General features: G+C 42.4%; 2 protein-coding genes across 3 annotated transcripts; both read left to right on the plus strand.

Moving 5' to 3' along the window:
* The first annotated feature begins 2,999 nt into the window (after positions 1-2,999).
* abracl (ABRA C-terminal like) lies at positions 3,000-9,052 on the plus strand. Its single transcript, XM_079996567.1, has 3 exons — positions 3,000-3,073; positions 3,802-3,867; positions 7,876-9,052. The coding sequence occupies exons 2-3, from the start codon at positions 3,807-3,809 to the stop codon at positions 8,052-8,054; spliced, it is 240 nt and encodes a 79-aa protein (XP_079852693.1). The 5' UTR covers positions 3,000-3,073; positions 3,802-3,806; the 3' UTR covers positions 8,055-9,052.
* Positions 9,053-10,332: 1,280 nt separating this feature from the next.
* Positions 10,333-21,516, plus strand: heca (hdc homolog, cell cycle regulator). 2 transcript variants are annotated; one of them, XM_080019564.1, is made up of 5 exons: positions 10,333-10,750; positions 12,204-13,299; positions 18,725-18,891; positions 20,508-20,662; positions 21,043-21,516. In XM_080019564.1, exons 1-5 carry the CDS (start codon positions 10,564-10,566, stop codon positions 21,205-21,207), a joined length of 1,770 nt encoding a protein of 589 aa, XP_079875690.1. In that variant the 5' UTR covers positions 10,333-10,563; the 3' UTR covers positions 21,208-21,516. The 2 variants fall into 2 exon arrangements, with proteins under 2 accessions (XP_079875690.1, XP_079875691.1); XM_080019565.1 differs by having other exon boundaries at positions 12,207-13,299.
* The last annotated feature ends 258 nt before the right edge of the window (positions 21,517-21,774 follow it).

The raw sequence follows: 21,774 nt of genomic DNA on the forward strand, positions 1-21,774 counted from the left end.
AGAAGAAAAATACTTTAAAGATACCGAGTCGTCAGGGTCTTTTATAAAGTTTGTTGGCTTTTCAAACTATAATATATAGAAGAATCCAGCGAGCGAAGGCACCGATATGGAGAAAATACATTTGAAAATGCCAAGTGGCTCCGAGCATTTAACGTTAGTCGTTGCAGGTCATGTCAGCACTTTTTACAGGGGACCTATTATGCTCCTTTTTACACAAGTTAACACATGGTCTCTGGGGTCCCCAAAACATCTTTTCATTGTTTTGGTTTTTTTTCTTCTGAAAATACCACTCAGATTGTGCATTCTAGCCATTCTAGCATGCCTCTATAGCCCTCTCGTTCCAAAACGGGCTGTTCCTTTGTGGGAGCAGCCACCCTCCAGAGGCCCAGAGTTCTGTGAGCCAATGGGGTTTGTGCATGGCTTCCGGGTTTTGTTCTATTTACTTCTAAACTTTAACTTATTGCACTTTATCAGTCCACCAAAATCTGTTTATGAACACATTTGAGGCAAGAAATAAGCAATCCAGTTGCTGAATCTTCACTCATATTAGATCTACAAGGCCTCATTTAAAAGTTTGTTCCGACTTTGGTTGCCGTGGGGGGCACCACACCAGGACTCTGAGACAAGTGGTTATTTGTTTCACGCACGTCCGAAAATGAAATTAAAATTAATTAATACATCCACAATAAAAACACAATTGTTTTTATTGGTTTTGTTGAGAGAAACGCACTGCGGACTGCAGCCTGCAGCCTACAGTCTGTTTATTTTTTAGAAAGAAATAAACAGCAGAATTAATTTTGAAATACCTAAGTTTCCATCGTCTGCAGTTTTTTCACGGACAGTTGGCGTTAATTCATCTTTCATTTAAAAGATTTGTTTGTTGAGTTACTCAGATGGAGCCCGCACTACAACACATGCATATATATATACACACACACACACTTTTTTTTTACACTGCACTGCACTGCACTGTTATACACTGTACATTATACCGTATATGATTGTGTATGTGACAATAAAACTCAATTTTATTTGAATATTTTAGAGGGTTCAGAGTTCACCCGCCACAGTTTCAGAAATTTCTGTGGGAACCTTGGTATTTTAGTATTGCTCCCCTGGCCTTTCCATCGCTCCACCAGGCTCCCCATCGCTCCACAACCCTGGTCATCTCTCCACCACCCTGGTCATCTTTCCACAAGCCTCTCCATTGCTCCACCAGCCCCACCAGCCTCTCCATCGCTCCTCCAGCCGGTCCATCACTCCACCAGCCAGAAATAAAATTTGGTGCCGGGCCAGTGAGAGCTTTGTAAACCATCATAGATATTATTAGTAGATAAGTAATAGTGTTTTTGTTTTTAAACAATCTTTTCAAGAATTTGACTGAGAAATGGGAGGTTATTATAGGGTTAGTGTGGTCGATCTTTTACCCCTCAGGAAAAAAGTGCACTATCTAGGACAGCACAAGGAATAATTGGATCATTTGCTTACTGTTTTCAGATTATCATCAAAATCCTGGAGACCCCAAGACAAACCCGGTACCAAGCAGAGGTCACCATGGCCAGAGGAGGACAGTTTTAACCCTCGAAGAAAAGTAATTTGTTTGATAAAATGAATAAATAAATGGATAACTGTGAGTTGTAGTGATGTGTGATGATTGAATGATTACAAATATGAATAAAGACTTATACACACACATCTGAATCGACGCATCAATTCAGGTTACTGAGGGATTCATTTTTCCCTGATAGGGTCACTGATCGTCTTGACCTGGAAGTATAGAGGTCTTGAAGGGTGGACAGGTCACAGCTGATGATCCTCTCGGCTGCTTCGATGACCTGTTGAGTCCGGCCTTATCCTGGACGCTGGCAGGCCCATACCAGACACACATTTTTTAGATAGTTTTTATTGGTGTTTCCCCCCCCCCCATTATTGACAAACTGCTATGTGTTCCTTGCTGATGTTCTGAACCGTGAACTTGGGGAACACTTTCAATTACAGTCATTTACCGTAGGTTTAAATTACTGTGGTCAGTTTGATCCAAAACATTAAAGATGTCTGTTTATAACATAACAACATAACAGTTGGGTTAATTTTGATCCTGACAACACAATGCAATAAAAGTGCTCAGGGTCACTGTTTTTCATCAGTAGCTTTCAAGATCTTTGAGTGTCTATTCACACTGTTTAATAAATAGTTTATAAGAAATTGGTTAGAAATACATTTGATGTAAACATATATATTTTTTTTAATCTAAATTTTTTTTAATCTAAATTAAGATAAGATAAAATAAACCTTTATTAATCCCCTGAGGGAAATTCAGGTGTCATAGGAGCAACAGCAATGAGAATGGAGTGGAGAGCCGGACCACGATAATAGGAATAAAAATAAAAACAATAATATAATAAAATAAGATACAACACTGCGCTGCTGGTCCTAGATATCTACAATGGATCCCTAGAGAGTGAATGAGTGAACATAGAGATATACCGTATATAATAACGCCGGCTCTGCGGATCTCTAAAAGTAGAGTGGGAATAATACATTGGCACTCATATTCATAGAGTGCATTCAGGATAAACAAGAAACACCACACATAAGTGCACCTATGACCATTAGTGTAGCTGAGAAGTGTTGTCTCCTTTATTTTAGAGTGTACTCTGGCTTGCTGCATTCAAGTCATATGGAAAATACGACTACTGGAGTGTTAAAGCGGCCGAAACCCGTATATATTTATTGCATTGGACAATATTACCGACTTTCTCATTATTTATATGAAAGTATACTTATTTCTCCTATCGTCAATATACCAATTGGGAGAAATCGGGGTTGAAGGCAGAGACTCCCACGTCCGCCGGTAGTGTTCACAACTTGAAAGCAGACGCGAACGCGTGTTCCCAAGCAGGAAACTCTTGTATCCACATTTATCCCAATGCGACCGCGAACGCAGCATTTCCCACAGATGGGGGCGTGGTGGCGATGACGTCAGCGGAAGGGGGATTTCCGCATTGGTTGACGGCTCGGCTGGCGTCCTCCCGTTCGGAGAAAGAAAATACAGTACACCGTCCGTCTTCAGGTAATTACACATCTTTTCATTTTCAAAATTGTTTTACGCAGATGTTCCCATCCCATCCCATCTCATCTCATCTCATCTGTTATATTTAAACGTCTATTTGCCCGCAACAGCCCTCTTTAGCTGCTACCGCCCTCGGACCGGCAGCAGCTAGCATAGGTTTAGCAGCAACCAGTAGCTTTGAATGGTGGTTACGTATTAAAATGTCTCAATCTTAACCTCGTTCAATCTGACGAAACACCCGCGACAGGTTCACTGTGACCACTAATTGTAGACGATTAAGTATGGTTAATAGCAGGCTCGCTGGTTCTTCCTGCTTGGAAATGGATGCCAATAATCCATTTCCGCATCGCGGGCGCCTCGTACTTTTCATCGTTCAACGGTGATGAAAGAAGTACTCACGCCTTTAATTAATGAAAAGTACAAATACCCTGACACAGAGTGACTCTAGCGTAAGTGATAAACCCCACTAACATTTTTTTAATTAAGTGAAAGTATGTAAGTACTGTTAAATGTACTTGTCATACTAAGTGTCGTGATATAACAGCCTATAATATAGCATAAAGTACTGTATTTCTGCAGAGTGCTCATGCAGATCCTGATTACAATTTACCAAAAAAGTACAGGTTAAGATACAGTGTCATAGTAATATATGCCATGTATACACAGTGTTCTCAGACATTTTATGATTTATTAAATTGTTGGAAAATGGTATTCTCTTCCCCCCCTAGTGACCATGAACACCGACCACGAAGTAAACTTGCTTGTGGAGGAGATTCAACGTCTCGGCAGTAAAAGTGAGTGCGGGCTGGTTGAGTATTTGATGGTGGGATTGATAGATTCCACAATTATATGTTTCCATCTGCCGAGTGGCAAGACCCTGTTTACATCTGGCATTAACATGCATCTTTGGTGATCCGATCACAAGTGGACAGCGCTAATGCCAGGTTTAAAAACACCCAAACCGTTTTGAGGAGACATTGAGACCCGATCGGTCAGATCGCTCATATATGGCCATATTCTTTATATGGCCATATAATGTTTCCCTGTTACAGAAAGGCAGGATTTATTAGTTACAAGTACATTTTTTACACAAAAACTTAGTTCTAACTAAATTAAGTCCCATAGAAACGGAAATCAAAGGCGAGGCATGCATGACGCGGTACGGGACACAGGTTTTTTGCTTTGTTCATTCCATTACGCCGTGATCGGGACAGTCCCTTGACTCAGTTGTGTTTAGAATGTTGTTTCATACAAGTTGAAACTGATGGAAATAAATAGATCTACAATAAAAACACTGTTTTTATTTTTTTTGGCCGGAGACAGAGGAACAGAAAGGCTGCATCTACGGTCCACTGCAAGATCTAAAATAAAAACACAGGAAAACCGGCGCAGGAACCGACGCAGCACGCACAGTGCAGCGTTGTCGGGAGGAGAAAAAAAAACTCCAATTCTCTGAGTTAGACTTACGTTTTTCATTTTCCATACAAATAAGAAAATGTGGAAACAAAATAAATCTGATTTGTATATACTGTAGAGCATGGAAGTGAGATCCGATCACAAGTGGTTACTCGAAACACATGTTGAGACACATTCTAATGCCAGGTGTGAACAGATGTACTTAGAGCTGTCCATTTGTGATCGGATCATCTAAGATGCAGGTGTAAACGTGCATCTCCATCTGTTGCACCGAGGAAAATTGTTTGTGTTTTGAATTTTCAGTGTCAAAAGACAGCTCTTCTCAATGGGTAGATATGTTCTATTATACTACCATTATTACACTATTATGTGTGTTGTATGAAAGTAGAGAAAGTTAGCACTCCCCTTAACAAGGATGGAAGAGGTCCCAATTAGTTTAACACATCTACGGTTAAGGCATTGCCACTTACTCTGTGACATCTCTAACCAAGTTTTGGCGGCACGTTGGGTCAGTGGTTAGCACTATTGTCTCACAGCAAAAAGTGTGGGTTAGAATCCTGGCTGTCCCAGGTCTTTTCTGTGTGGAGTTTGCATGTTCTCCCCATGTTGGTGTGGGTTTCCTCCGGGTGCTCCCGTTTTCTACCGCCATCAAAAGACCTGTATGTTAGAGGTTAATACTCCTGTTTGTGCCCCTGACCCAGGCGCTAAATTGCGGCTGCCCACTGCTCCTAGGTATAGGATTGGTCAAATGCAGAGAACAAACTTTGTTGTATTCTACTCGTGCAATAACAATCAAAAGATTATATTCTAACTATTACAGAGTGGCATTCACTGAGAGAGACAATTAATTGTAAATCATAATTATTAAAATGTTTATTTTTATATATATATTTTGCAAATGTTATGATCATCTTCCTAAAATACAAAAATTGTACCATTTTTATGCATTTATGCACAACTCCAGACCACCCAGCCTATATTTGAGCAGATGTATTTGGAATTTTTCCCACAAGACCGTATATCTGGTTTGCAGATACCAACCACATCGCTTTCAGAACTTTCCCATATTCTGCCACTTCTTTTGAATATACATACACATATTGTTGAGGCCTACAGATAATTGGGCTATTTTGTACGGATGTTTGAAAATAATGGTCAAACTATTCTTTCACACATCTTGAGGCACTGTTCTGGGGTGTAAACCATTGCTCTCTTTTTTTTTTTACAAACTGAATACACATGATGATGTGAAATGGGCATTCGCTTCCACACATTCCAACACCCCACAGTTATTCTCTGAGCAGCTTAAAGACCCGTGGTTGGCAGTGAGAGCTTTTCCTGTGGATTCTAATATGCCATTGTCTTGTTTTTCCATGAAATTAATAATGTGGTGGTAGTTTTAAAGAGCTAGACAACTCGGGTCTCCCCAAATAGTCGACCAAACCTTAGTCGACGAGAAGAGTCTTAGTCGACCAAGTTTTTCATTGGTCGGTTGGTCGCTGGAAAAAAACCAACTTTATTTGGGAGCTGTGCATTGTCAAAATTGACCTTAAAACCTATATGGCTGGACCCGTGTGTGAAACGCTTGAGGGCTTTTAATTTGAAACAAATTTTAACTTAAATAAATGTTCAGTCTCCTTGCTGGTTGTTCAGACATATTCAGAAGAATAATTACAGCTTTCGATGAGCGGCTTTTGCCGGTAATTAACAGGCGGCTCACTAAAATGATTTACGGCGATTACATTTAAATTGTAGAGGCTGGTTATTATTTATCTGAAATAGGACACAGTGTTAACAATGTTAGTTACAACATTCTTTCTCAGCCCTGGAACTTAAACCAATTTCTGATGCCAAAAACAAATATTTAAATAATTAAATTAATATGGTAAACGTGCAACGATTAGTCAACTTATGGCTTGAACTGACAACTAATAGTTGACTGTGACCATTTTTAGTCGGTAGAAGCCCTAGGTGGGCTGCAGTGACCCATTTAAGCTTTTTTTTTTTAATTTTTATCCCTCCGAGAGAACAAAACTTTCTGCGATCGATTAACTTGTGGACTTGTTCTCTGATATTACATTAGACGCAGACACCGTCCAGGTCCACTCCGGTTGAAAGCGTTCTAAAGCAATGCTGCGTTCACAGGCTCAGAAAACTACTGTAACAACTGTAATGCGCGTCGGAAGTGATGCGATTCATGAAACCCGGAAAACCGTCGGCTACCGCAAGTACAGTATATTTCGGACCTTTTTTCACCATACATGTGTTTGCATCCCTGTACAGTTCACTAAAACTGAACTAAAAAAACTAGGTGTGAAAAAACATTTCAGTTGAAACTAAACAGAATGAAAACGAACTGCAACTGTATTGTGTACTTGGAAAACTAGCTAAAATAAAAAATATACAGGAAATGTCTTTAGTTTTAAATGTCTTTCTAGTCAATTTTGTCAAATTGGTCAACATATAGCCATTTCAATTCAATAACCAGTTCTTATATTTATAGACCGACAGCATTAATAATGAGCATGGCTCAGACCTCATATGGTGGAGCACAACTTTTAAATGGAAAGATGCAAGTGCAGATGCAGTATGTTAATTACTCAAAATATAAGGTGACTAAAAATGGCAAAAATGGCAGTTGCGGCAACCAAAAGCTGATGCCTGGCAACCACTTTTAAAAGTCGGTGTTGAGCCCAGTGTGGGCAGATGGCAGTTGCATTAAAGTAAGTAAGTACATGTTGTAGCAGCAGTGTAGTAATAATGTACAATGGCATCACAACAGCATCACAGAAAGCAAATCAATTTTGTCAATCCAGTGATTCTAGCAGTAATTATAGAAGTGTGGCAAAGTATATAATAGCAGTGATTACATCAATTAAAGAAAACTTTACACAAATCAGTATTTTACATAAGAACATTTGCAAATTGCGCAAATGTTTTTTGAGGTGTAAACTGAAATATGACTGCTCTCTAATAAGACTCATCCATCCTGGTCATAATATTAACGCTCTCTTCACAACTGCGATCACTATCGGCATTACAGAAGGGTTATTACTATGTACAGATGGTTATTAACTGACTCTTATTTTTAACATTTATCGCAGAATTGTTACCTAGACTTAAGCTTCCTTCACACTTACTACAACAAACAACAAGAACAAACCAAGGAACATTGCTTCCTATGGAGAGTCGGATTCCGCATGCGAAAAGCTATGACGCGTGGCGGTTGCCGAATTTCCGCGTCCACCCTTCCTCTTTTCCCCGACGAACAGTATTTTTGTGATGAGGTTGGAGGTTCCAACCGTCGGATATGACTCATTCGACGTGATGCGGGCTCTATCGGTGAGACAAAATGATTAACAGCTCTGTCTGTTCTGTCATTGCAGACGCCGAGGGGAAGATGAGCGTCAAGTTCGGGGTGCTCTTCAGCGATGACCGGTGCGCCAACATCTTCGAGGCACTGGTGGGCACGCTGCGTGCCGCCAAGAAGAGGAAACTGGTCACGTTTGCCAGTGAGACGCTGCTGCAGGGGGTCCACGACGACGTTGACGTCATCCTGCTTTAGGAGGGAGATTAAAGCCTTCTACTAAGAATTTTGGTCATATACGTAATCTTTCCAAACTTTTTTTTTTTGAGCAATTTTCTTGAGTTTCTTTTTTTTAGACACTGAGCCTTATTAACAGATTAACATTTCTCTTTGACATGTCTCTCAGTGAATTTCTGAGAGATGTTGTAACACGCGGCCAAATACTAGATAATAATCGATTATAATAGGTTGCCAGTGTTCATAGGAACTCACTGCATTAAGTTTATTGTTTGCTTAATGTGTAACCTGAGTGTTATGACCCAACCTGCAAACATAGCTACCTACCAGTTATTATTTATAGGCGGTGTATATTTTTATCAGCAATATGCTGGTCATCCTCAACTAATTGCATGCTTTAAAACAAAAAAAAAAATTTTGGGAGTTTTTAGAATACTCTTCTAAGCGGCTCTGCCTCTCGAGGCCCCATTGCACAAATTAAGGACACCGTACAATAGTTTGGGTTTTTCGGTGACCTTGACCAAGCTGCTCACACACACGTGAAGCTTCTGCAGTGTGTGAGGTGTTCAAGGGCTGAAAAATAGCTGCATATGTATTTACAGGTTATAAGAAAAAAAAGTGTTCTCTCGCTCAGGCGCTTACCATTCCGACGAAAGCGGCTCCAAAAAAGTGTCCGCCAAAGCATTTTGATAGACTTTTGAGGCTATTAACGGCACAGATCAGCGATGTAAAATTTTGATTGCTATATTCTTTGGGTTTGATGTTATCAGTCCTGTTGAGAAATTGTGCCATGACGATGTTCAATCCAAAGTTACTACATTCCTCATTTCAAGTTTAGTCTTGGGACATTCGTGTGTTTAAAAATGAGACTGAAATACATTTAATTTTTATTATTATTTTTTTTTTTTTATCAATAACCAATAGTACTGTGGGCTGGATGGTGGCATCCATTCACTGTTTACATCTGCTCATTTTCTACTACCTCTCATGGACTTGGTAATAAGACATTCCTAAACTCTCCCCCTCCCAACATTATTTCATAGGAGGAAAAACAATAATTTGCAAGAAAGGCTTTTGCACATTTCAACTTTGTATTCATGCTGTTTTCTTAGTATGTTTTTATCTGAGCCTTTAAATTTTTATAAAGAAAAATCTTGTTTTTTTGTGTGTGTTAACCAGCCATAGTCTATCATTTGCCCATTAAGTGAGATGATTGCCAATGGGTTTCTTTTGCAATGCTTTCCGGTGCCAAATGCAACATTTGGTTTTGTGAACTTTTCTCAGGACCAGCAATTTTAAATTAGAGGTCCTTGCACTCATGGTGCAAGACATAGATTGTAGACACACTTTTATTAATTCCTTATACAGTACTGTAGGCCTGTGACTTGAAGGCACCTCACACACTCCATAGTTTCCCTTTGCAGTTAAAATAGTCAAGTCTTGGTGCTGGCTGTTTAACTAAAAGTTTTTAGAAAAGTATAATCTTTTCTTTTTTTTTTTTTAATATAGCAATCAAGTTAAAAAATGTTCAGATTCTGATGCTAGGTAAGGCCGAAAGTCCAAAATACCAACAAGTCTTTATTTGGAGGCGTTGCAATATTTGGTTGGGCTGGGGGGACAAATGAGGTTGTGAGACTAATTGAAACCTTGTCAATCTACAAAATTTTGATCAGTTTGTGTGACAGTTTAATGGCGTTGAAAAGGAATGTATTTCAGTAATGTACAACCCCCCCGATTTCTATTGCGATACCCACATGCTGTGAAAACCTCAGTAATATGTTGTTTTTCTAACGGAAAGAACGAGAACCAAGTTCGATATTTCTGTGTAATACACTGCAAGGATTAAAAAAATACAATGAAAAAATGTACTTGGAAGTTTCCTCAGTGCTCTGTATTTGTTTCTTATTTTATGAATGAAACCAAAAGATCCAATCCCATTTGGGCAGAACATTGACAGAGCTGTCCTTGTGCCATCATTGAGAATATGGTTGCTGTCAAACCAGTAAAAGACGAGGAGGCCCCTGCTTAACAGGTGCTGTTGCAATGTTCAGGACAACGGAACGTGAAGTTGTCTGCCAATCTGTATAATCTGCCAATATACACAAAATCTAATAATAAAGACGACAATGATAATGTAGGACCTAAAAATAACAGAAACATGGCGTGCTGCTTACCTACCTGGGACCCCCTTTCCTGCTCGCTCTCTCTCTCTCTCTCTCTCTCTCACACCGAGTGCCAGGGGCGGGTCCACGTGACGTCACGGGGGTGGAAGAAAACAGCGACCGGGCGATCGAGAGCAGGAATCAAAACAACGGACTCGCACGCCTCCCTTCGCATCGGTTTCCTGCAGAAATCGAAGATTTGTGCTCTATGATCACCACAGCCTCCGAAGCCTCCTGACCGAGGGGCAGACAGCAGTGCGGAGGTGTCCACGTTCAACAACGGGAGCCCGACATGGAATCGATGGAAATGTCAGACGCTGACAACCGCTGACAGTGATCGCAATCGACTTGACACCGGGATCTGTAAAATGCCCAACCAGAAGAGCAGCAAGGGGAAGAAAAGCAGACGCACCAACAGCAGCGGGGACGAGCAGGAAAATGGAGCCGGCGGGGCCGCAACAGGAGGCGCAGCGGCGGCGGCGGCGGCGGCGGCGGCAGCGGCGGCGGCGGCGCAACTGGGGGCGACGGCTGCGCCTCGAAGCGAGCGCACGAGTGGTAAGCGCAGGACGGAGGAGACCGCGGGAGAACTCGCCGTCTGCACCGTGGAGTCCGCTCTGCGTAGAAATATCTCCCTGGTGCAAAAAAAAAATATATATATATATATTTCGGGAAACGCCCGTTGCCACTTTGAACGGACTGGGCTCAGAGATGCGCGTTTCATATTTACGTAGGTGAAGCGAGGCCCTGCGCGTCTCGTTTTTATGACGCGCACCTTTCCGCTTCTCGGTCGTGGCCTCCTCAGGGGGTAGAGCTCTTGACACTTCCCGCTCGTCAGCTTGACCCCGTAGCCCTCCCCAAGCAGGGATTTAACGCCGATCACGCGTTTGGATCTTCTCATCACTTCACCTGGCACCATCACAGCTCTCCGGTTGACTGCATGCAATACTGTGCTTAACACGTAGCAACCTTAAAGTGGTAATCCGTAAGTTTATTTTGTTTAAAAAAATAAAAATAAAAATAAAAAATACCATATTTGAGACAGAGACAGCCATTCAGTGTACACAAATTTTGTGTTTTGCATGCATCTCCTATGTGCTCCTGTATACGCTGCTTCAGTTGTTGGTGACGGGGTCCGCCTTTCCCGCCAAGAATGCAAGACCTGGCACAAGCAACAAGTGAAAGGCAACTTGCAGTGAATCTGATTAACCAGTGTGTGTGCGTTACATTATATGTTGTAGGTCAAAATTGTTTGATGGAGAAATAAGAAAGAAACTAAATCAATTAATCATAATCTATTGTGTGATTACATATTTTACAGAAACGTCGGATGTCCCCGAATAACTAAGGTTATCTAACAGTCTTTTTTTGTTTTGTTTTTGCTATATAAGTTACAAAAATCTTTCACACATTGATTGTACACATACGTGTGAAAGAGCAGAAATTATTCTTCACTAATCTGCTTCAGGTAATGAGGCATCACACATCATTAGTAAACAACACCCATTGCAACACACATTTAGCCCATGTTACAGGGCATATCTGCACTTAACCTTCAAAACTGTCACAAAAGACAGTATATAAAAGTTCTATGAAACCAACCAATACTTACAGAAATATTGAGACATTTAATCGAATCAGAATCAGAATCAGAATGTGTTTATTCCCCAAGTACATTTAAATAAAAACAAATAAATAAATAATAATAATAATAATAATAATAATAATAATAATAAAAATACAGAATAATAGCAAAAATACAGAACAGAAATAGCCAAATATAAAAAAATACAGATTATACAAAATGTTACTCTATGTGCAGGATAAATTATAAATGAGTGCTATGTCCTAACTAAGTTATTGCAGTGTAATAACAAATGTTATTTCAGCTTAACTTCCCCTGTGTCAGCATTTCTCAGGGTCTCTAGCTCTCTCTCTTTCTCTCTCTCTCTCTCTCTCTCTCTCTCTCTCTCTCTCCCTCTCTCTCCCTCCCGCTCTCTCTCTCATCCAGAAGCCCCCTGCGCGACTCCTCTGGTGTGCAGCCTGGGCCGCGCTATTGACCTGGAGAAGGACGATTACCAGCGTGTGCTCTGCAACAGCGAGGTCTGTCCGTACGGAAACTGGATGCACCTGCAGTGCTTCTACGAGTGGGAGAGCTCCATCCTGGCCCAGTTCAACTGCATCGGCCGCGCGCGCTCCTGGAACGAGAAGCAGTGCCGGCAGAACATGTGGACCAAGAAGGGCTACGACCTGGCCTTCCGCTTCTGCTCCTGCCGCTGCGGCCAGGGCCACCTGAAGAAGGACACCGACTGGTACCAGGTGAAGCGCATGCAGGACGAGCGCAAGAAGAAGCCCTTGGAGAGGGCGGCGGGCAGGAGTGGGGCGGGGGCCGGAGCTCTGGGACCTGGGGAGGGGCTCTGCGATGACCCCAAGAAAAGCAAGGTGGTGGGAGGCGGCGGCGTAGGTAAGCTGGTGCAAAGGGCCTCTAGCCAGGAGCTGCCCCGCAGGCAGTCGATGGAGCGTCAGAACTCAATGGAGCGGGGGGCCGCAGGCGGGGGGGCTGGGCTTGGCTATGGTGTGGGGGGACCGTTCGCCTTGGGGGCTATGCAGAAGTCTCCCTGCGACTCCCCAGGACAGTCCCCGCCGACGGGTTTCCACTTTTCTGCCGCTGCTGCTGCTGCAGCCGCTGCCGCCGCCTTCGGAGCGGGAGGAGGAGGTCCAGGAGGCTCCCGGGGGTCGCGTCACTTGGGGGAGTTCCTCAAATCAGCCGTCCACATGGAGAACCAGAGGAAACACCTCCTCCCCGGAGTAGGAGCCCACGGCAGGAGCGGCTGCTGCCCCCTGGGTGCCTCCGGCGGCCCGCTCGGCGTCGCCCACTTGGATTCGGGTTCCGTCCTCCCCTTCCCCCTGTCATTTGCCCTGCCGTTGCCCCACCGCCTCGCCCATGGGGGCGGTGCAGGCGATGGCGGCCACCACCTCCCGGTCCAGTTCCTGAGGAGGCTGGACCTCTCTGAGCTGCTCACGCACGTCCCGCGCCACAAGCTCAACACCTACCACGTGCGCATGGAGGATGACGCGCACGCCGGCCAGGGGGAGGAGCTGCGCAGGTGGGAATGCACCTGGATGTATTGGTCTGTCAGTGTTACTATGTCATTGAATTGACAATAGCTCCCCTGCCATAGTTCTCCTTGTTCCAGAGTCAAGTAGCTGACTATTGAGGAATTATTTTAAAGACCATGAGAAGAATGTATCAGAATCAGAGCCAAGAATCCATTTAATCCACAAAGTACATTTTCATATGTGAATTTGGAATTTGTCATGGGACAGATTGGTGAGTTGCTGAACAGACAATTGGCATGAAAAGCTTAAAATATAACATAGTATAAATAAAACAAGACAAATGGGCGAAAATAGCCAAATATCCCCCAAAAACGCCAAATAAAAAACAAAAATAATGCAAATATACATGGCTATTTACCTATCCAATCACACATTTATCTGTATAGCTATTATTAACTGACAAAATTAACAGATAACAATAATAACAGATTATTTTTAATCTTTAAACTCATTCAAAATACAACTTATTTTACTCCCCTCAAAGCTCCCTGACAACTAAAAGCCTATGACACCGATCAGCAACAACACTAAAACCGCAGCCGCCACCAAAACAGCAGGCATGGACTCCACAAGACCTCTGGAGGTGTCCTGTGGTATCTGGCACCAAGACGTTAGCAGCAGATTCTTTAAGTCCTGTAAGTTGTGAGGTGGGGCCCCCATGGATTGGGCTTGTTGTTCTAGCACATCCCACAGACGTTCGATCACATTGAGATCTGTGGAATTTGGAGGCAAAGTCAACACCTTGAACTCTTTGTCATGTTCGTCAAACCAATCCTGAACAGTTTTTGCAGGGTAGCAGGGCTCATTATCCTGCTGAAAGAGGCCACTGCCATCAGGGAATACCGTTGCCATGAAGGGGTGTACTTGGGCTGCAGCAATGTTTAGGTAGGTGGTACATGTCAAAGTAACATCCACATGAATGCCAGGACCCAAGGTTTCCCAGCAGAAAATTGCACAGAGCATCACACTGCCTCCGCTGGCTTGACTTCCTCCCATAGTGCATCCTGGTTCCATCTCTTCCCAAGGTTAACGACACATTCTCACCCGGCCATCCACATGATGTAAAAGAAAACATGATTCATCAGACCAGGCCACCTTCTTCTCTTGCTCCATGGTCCAATCGACAGGTGTCAGCATGGGCACTCTGACCGGTCTGTGGCTACGCAGCGCTATACGCAGCAAGCTGCGATGCACAGTGTGTTCTGACACCTTTCTATCATAGCGGCATTAACCTTTTTCAGCGATTTGTGCTACAGTAGCTTTTATGTGGGATCGGACCGGACGGGCGAGCCTTTATCTCCCACACGCATCAATGAGCCTTGGGCGCCTTGGACCACTTTTGGTAGGTAGTAACCACTGCATACCGGGAACACCCCACAAGACCTGCCATTTTGGAGATGCTCTGACCCAGTCATGTAGCCATCACAATTTGTCCCTTGTCAGAGGAGCTCAGATCCTTACGCTTGCCTGTTTTTCCTGCTTCAAACAAATCTACTTCAAGAACTGACTGTTCACTTGCTGCCTGATATATGCCACCCCTTGATCCCTTGACCCCATGATCAATGTTATTCACTTCACCTGTCAGTGGTTTTAATGTTGGGGCTGATCGGTGTACATTTATGTATTTAAAATATTTGAACTATTAAATTAAAGTTTTGGTCATGGAGACGGTTTTCAGAGCAAGTTTAAATTTGACTTTCTCTGTTACGTTGTCGTAGAAGCTGACTGGACATTAAGGGGATACACAGTGGAAATAACAAAATGCAAAATTTGGCCGGTGAGAAAACGAAATATTTGGTATACTATATACTCTATATTCCACCGGGGTTGTGACTGCTGATAATACGGAAGTAGATTATATTTACTACAAGGTAGAGAGCCCTCTTTTGGCCTTTCGCTGACCTGAAGCCAGAATCCACCATTTAAAATGACAAGCTCAACAGGTGTACCCAGCCACTCCAGCTGCCCCGGCCCACATATGTATAATAGAAAGAGGAAGACTGTTTCGAAAACAGGCAACTGCAGGGGTTCATAACAACTCTCAATGGTCGCAAGGGTTGCCGCGGTTACCGGTGTTACCTGGTTTTTGGGCATATACCAATTACATTACTTGCCCACCGTCCCGTTTTTTTTGTTTTTTTATTATGAGAAAAGAAACCCATTTTGTTAATTTTCGCGTATCAGTGCCCATGTTCATCAAATACTAAGCACATGGGACCTGTCTCCCTCTCCATGCGTAATCTCCATGCGTAATTTGCCGGCCGCGATCTCCGTCTGCTGCTCTTCCCCCAATAACACATTGAGAACATTGTGTTTTTATTTTAGTTGTATTTTATTATTACTCAGTTTTATTTTACTTTTTTTTTAAATCTTACTTCGAAACAAAAAAAACAGCACCATGCATAAAGCCCCCCATTGTTGTAAAATGTTGTCATCAGTTTATTAACCTGTGGGAAAAATTCCTCACCGTGGCATCCCCAATATATTTGCCATCCCATTATATTTGCCAGCTGTGATATGTGGCTAACTTAACCTGTTAAGCTTGGAACCACGTTCTGGGGCGCGGGCAGCAGCTGGTGCCACATACGAATGCCTTACTCCATCGGAAAGCTGAGACCCTAAGGAGTCATTTGAGATGCAGCTTGGCACTGTACGTCAATCTTTTCTACCAATTAAAGGGTAATCAACGCTATATTTTTAATTGCCCCTGATCAAATTATCAATATTTTGAGTGAAGAGGGGCTTTGAACATTATACTCTTGCCTTTCCCATACTCAGGCCATTCCCCGTGCTCAATTATGTGTGATTAGTTGCTGCACCAAGTTGTGGGTTGATCATTACACAGCTTTGGTTTTCATTTTTGACCTCTCGAGAATGGGGGGAAAAAGGGTAAAAAAATCCCCCCAAAAGACCACCCGAAGAGCATGACCCTGACAAACACTTTCGAAAACTTTATTCTGTGATACAGTATCATTAACTTCAAATAATTTATAACAACTAAAAATTGGAAATTTGTGCGATTTTGACGTCTGGATGAGAAGCACTATTTCCTTCAAATGGCTCACAAACACCCGCGTATCTTCAATGTACCTGGACATCACATACATTTTCTCAATGGTCTACGCGTCTAGATTCTGGGTCTCGAGGTCAGGATAGGTAATTCTATAGAATAAGTTCAAGTTTAAAAAAATGCTGTCATCACCGTATTTCATCACACATGGATGGATGCAATTGGGCTCTCTGGATTCACAAGAGTCTCAGCTTTGTAGCCGTACCCAATTTCTACAATTCAACGACTGTTTGGGTACCACAGTGTGCAGAAATGGGGAAAAGAAAAAAAAGCTGTTTTTTCCACCGCATGGAACTGCTTCAACTCTACTCGACTCTACTTAATTTGGTACCAGGTACTACGCTTTCCGCTGCAGACAGTACCCATAGCGACAGCGCATCAAACCGTTGCGACGTCACCTCCAACGCGGCACACACAGGAACAGTAGAGGCTGTCGACGTCGACGGCTAAAACAGAAAAAACTCCAATCTCTTTGCTCGGCGATGTCTCTGGGCGATCCTGCATGTCCAAAAAATAAAACAAAGAAAACAAAACCAAGAATAACAGTGTGGTTTTTTTTTTTTTATCGTAGATGTATTTATTTTCCTAATTGAGTGTGATATGTTTTCAGTCACTCTCTTACCCACGTTGCACAACAACGACACAGTGACGACCAACCAGTAATCTGCCGTTTCTTAACGTGACATTTTAGTATCGCCTCAGCTTGCTTGGAACCTCCACGGAGGCTGTACAACAAGGCGGTACAACAATAAGTACCAGGTACTATCCACAACTTTTGCCCGATGGAAAACCAAAAAAAGGGATTAGAGTTGAGTCGAGTTGAGCTGGTTCCATGCGGTGGAAAAGCGCTATAATATACCCTATGTAGCTGACATTTCAGGCATGGCTGTAAAGGTGAGCCTCTTGCGGTTCAAATGAGCTCAATTTCATTCAGATGTCTTGATGTCAGAGGTCAAGGGACCCGTTTGAAAATAGTCGTGCCCATTTCCTTTTGTCAAAAAAGACCACCGACTTTGGAGCTATGTTACGCCCGCTTCTAAGCGAGCCAGCACGACATGGTTTACAGCTACAGGTTCCCCTAGAAGCCTTGTTAAAGCTTGAAAACGGAGCTTGCAAGAGCTCGCCAAACACCGACTGCGCCTTAAACAGACTCATCTAAATTCCACTGTATATTATGATTAGTGATGCAAGACTCGCAAACGATTTGTTTGTACCGAACTAATCTTTGAAATGACTCAGAAGTCGTGAGTCACTCCAGCAAGAGTCCTTCGTTCGCAAACAGAAAATAATTTCTGAGGATTCAGTTTGTGAAGAAAAAGGTTGAAGGCATTTTGGCATAATCCACACAGAATATTTATACTATGCATTCCACCAAAATAAGTAATTTAGACAAAATGAAATGCTTCTTGTGAGAGTCACAACACTCAGATTGCCTAACTATGTCACTATGTCACTATGTTACTATGAGTGTGTGAAGTTGACCTTGGGTCCCTTGAAAGGCGCTATATAAATTAAAGCTATTATTATTATTATTATTATTATTATTATTATTATTAGTAATAATAATAATAATAATTATAATAATAATAATAATAATATAATTACATTCATGACTCACAGCCAAACCAACTCTTCTGATTCCTTACAGCAACTGCATCAAACGAACAGAGAGTTGGAAAATTGAACAAACCCTTTTACCGAGTCACTCGTAAAGAGCCAGATCTCCAAAAACGGACAAACTTTTCATCACTAACTATGATACGCAGTTCTCGCAAATAGACTAGAGAGAGTTTGATGCCTTGCTGAGAGTTTTGTCTCTTCGCCTGTGCTCTACAGCCACCTCCAGTTGTTGGTTCTTACAAAAGAGAAAGGAACGTATAGTAATACGGGAGATTCTGTGTTTTTCCCCCTATAAGCAAGACTGGAAGACCTGTTGGTGTCAGGGACAAAGGAAAGTGATAAAGAGACACTTAGAAAGTGTAAAATCAGCTATTTAGCCTCAATGCAAGCAATATTTCCATTTGTGATTATGGACATTATCTCTATGTGACATTATCTTATATTCTATATAACATTATATTCTACCTTATAAATCATTTGCTACCCACATATAACGGTATCAATAGAACTTGCTTTCTTCACTATTTTCCCATAATTCATCTCCACCTTTATTTACCTGTCTCTGAAAGTACTAAGGTATAACATTTGTTTGCTTCCACCCTGGCTCTCGTGATGTGTGTCGAGATGTTGTGACAAGATATTTGAATGAAGATGAATGAAAGACAAGCAGACACTTAAAAATAAACAAAAGGGAATGTTGTTGCTATCGTCCTATACTGTAGGTTCATCCTGTCGGCCCTTAGCGCTAGCCAGCGAAACGTAGTCAACTGTGCCCTGTGCCACAGAGTGCTGCCGGTCTTCGAGCAGTTCCCCCTGGTGGACGGGACGCTGTTCCTTAGCCCCTCACGCCACGACGAGATCGAGTACGACGTCCCCTGCCACCTTCAAGGTCAAAGTGTTTTTGTTTTGAGGTTGTGATTCTGTGCTTTGTTGCGTGGCTAATTAACTGACTAATCAACTAACCGACCAACCAACCAACCGACTAAACAACCAACTAACCAACTAACAAACCAACCAACTAACTAATGAACTAACCAACCAACCAACCAACTAACAAACCAACCAACGAACTAATGAACTAACCAACCAACCGACTAAACAACCAACTAACTAACTAACAAACCAACCAACAAACTAATGAACTAACCAACCAACCAACCAACTAACAAACCAACCAACGAACTAATGAACTAACCAACCAACCGACTAAACAACCAACTAACTAACTAACAAACCAACCAACAAACTAATGAACTAACCAACCAACCAACCAACCAACCATCGAACCAACTAACCAACCAACCAACCGACCAACCAACCAACCAACCAACCAACCAACCAACCAACCAACCAACCAACTAACTAACTAACTAACTAACTAACTAACTAGCCTACCAAGTAACTGGCGGTACTACATTTTTAAAGCAGTGTCTTAAAGCTTTCAAAATCAGGTTGGCTCCACCTACTGGATGATAATGGTTTGTCCCATTCATAGCGCTGATTCCTCCTCTGTTAGAACAGGAGGGTTGAACCAAATGTGGTTGTGTGATTTGGTGCAACAGTTTTGTGTCAGTTGCTAATTGGCCAAATTTGGAAATGCTTGAAATCCTTAAAGGCTGAATTGAAAAAAGAATGAATTCCTCTGCATGACTGACTTCCCCTCAGAAAGTAGATTTTTTTTATTTGATTTATATGGGTGGAAATCGTAGTTATTGCTGGACCAAAAAATAAGTCTGGTTGTTTTCATGTAATTGTCACAGTATTTAAGAGATGTAACCACCTAAAACATCACAAACACATAGAACTGTACTTATCGTCCGCCAAGAGTGGGCGAGCAAGTGAATCTTCGATTTACAAACTGAATTAACGAACTAAATAACACAATTCCTCTCTTTCGCATTCCACTAAAATAAAATGTTTGACGGATTTAAATGATTCTTGGGAGAATTCCATTCATAACTCAGAGCCAAACGCCTCTTCTGACTCTCGTCCATCGTTCCCTGGAAGTCCTCCACCGCTCACGGGGTTGCACCAACTGAATCAAACAAACAAAGTCTGGGAAAATGTAATGAATTTAAATCTTACTGAGTGAATCGTCAAGAACCCAATCTCAAAAAAAGAGTCTGACCTTTCATCACAATAGTAGTCACACATTTCAGTGGGAAACTTGAGCTTGTTCTGATGAGTACAGAGCTGTTATTCCGGCTGGAACAGATCCATTATATAAATTAGTAGAGCCACTTGCAATTTTGATCTTGCAACACATGAGCTAGTTTCCCTAGTTTATTTGTCAAGCGGAAAGTGAAAGATTTTTCGAGGCACACCTGGCCGGCTCTCACTGCATAGTGGTTGAAAAACGCTGTTCTAAGAGATTATGATCTTATCTAGATCAGCGTGGAGCGCCCTTGTATTCCCATTCCAGAGTGCTCCAATACAGATCCGATATGGAATCAACTTTTCGGTTGCAATCGTCTTCCACTGACTTGTTGTCTCTCACCCCAACAGGTAGACTGATGCACCTGTATGCCATCTGCGTGGACTGCCTGGAGGGAGTCCACAAGGTTGTCTGCATCAAGTGCAAGTCCCGCTGGGACGGGAGCTGGCACCAGCTGGGCACCATGTACACGTACGACATACTGGCCGCGACTCCGTGTTGCCAGGTAGATTCCTGGTGGAGGCGGTGGGGGCATCCTGTGAGAGAAGCTTCTCTAACGGTAGCGAGGGCTGTGACAGTTGTGAAATCTTAGTCGACAGTTGTCCCACAAACACAATTTTCCCTTTTTGTTCCTTTTATACTACTGTCATAGTACATGCCTATAATAGTAGGCCTTGTGATGAGACATTTTTTGACTTGAACATCAGGACACATCGGGTTTCCTTAACGCAACTGATTTTCACTCAAATGTTCCTTCTATTTATTGTACCTTTTCCCACATTGGCTTAAAATCCCCCTTAAATTTGGATGGAAACACCTGATTTTTGACACCGATTTTTAACAACCGTCCTCTTCCCTTCCCTTCCCTTCCCTTCCCCTCCGCAGGCCCGTCTGAACTGCAAGCACTGCGGGAAGCCGGTGGTGGACGTGCGGGTGGGGATGCAGTACTTCTCCGAGTACAGCAACGTCCAACAGTGCCCGCACTGTGGCAACTTGGACTACCACTTTGTCAAACCCTTCTCCTCCTTCAAAGTGCTCGAGGCTTATTGACAAATGTTGAGCATGCATGCTAGTTCATCTATCTTAGTTAGACTTTGTTTTGAAAATCTAGGAAAATGTGTTTTGTTGGGGGGGGTTGTCCTTTTCTGGCCTTGCGGTGCCTCCTTTTCTTTCTTTTTAAGTTCTATCTCGACTGTTTTTCTATCGATTGAAGAAAGTTTTGAGCTTTAAAGGTTTGCGGGGATCTCCCCGCAATTCGAGGAAAGCACTTTTCTTGCGAGGCTCTGGCGAGCGTCCCACCGGGTCAGGCAAACACATTGAACTGTGACTATTGAATGTATCTGAATGCCAAATTTTTCTTTTCTCATTTTTTTTTTTTTTTTTTTTTATTTTTTTTACCAAAACAATGTCAATAAATCTGAAATAAAAGAGAGGAGGATGTGCGTCGCTCGAATCCTTTCGGCGCTCGATCTGAGGCGACCTGAAATGTTGTGTATTGTGGCGTTTCTATCAGTGTTTGGTGTTTCACTCACATCTCGTTTACATTCGGTGATTTAATTCTCTCTCTCACACGCGACAAAATGTCTATGGGCACAATTTACATATCAACATGAGAAA

Source organism: Zeus faber (genome assembly GCF_960531495.2).
Source record: "Zeus faber genome assembly, chromosome: 2".
Classification (NCBI taxonomy): domain Eukaryota; kingdom Metazoa; phylum Chordata; class Actinopteri; order Zeiformes; family Zeidae; genus Zeus; species Zeus faber.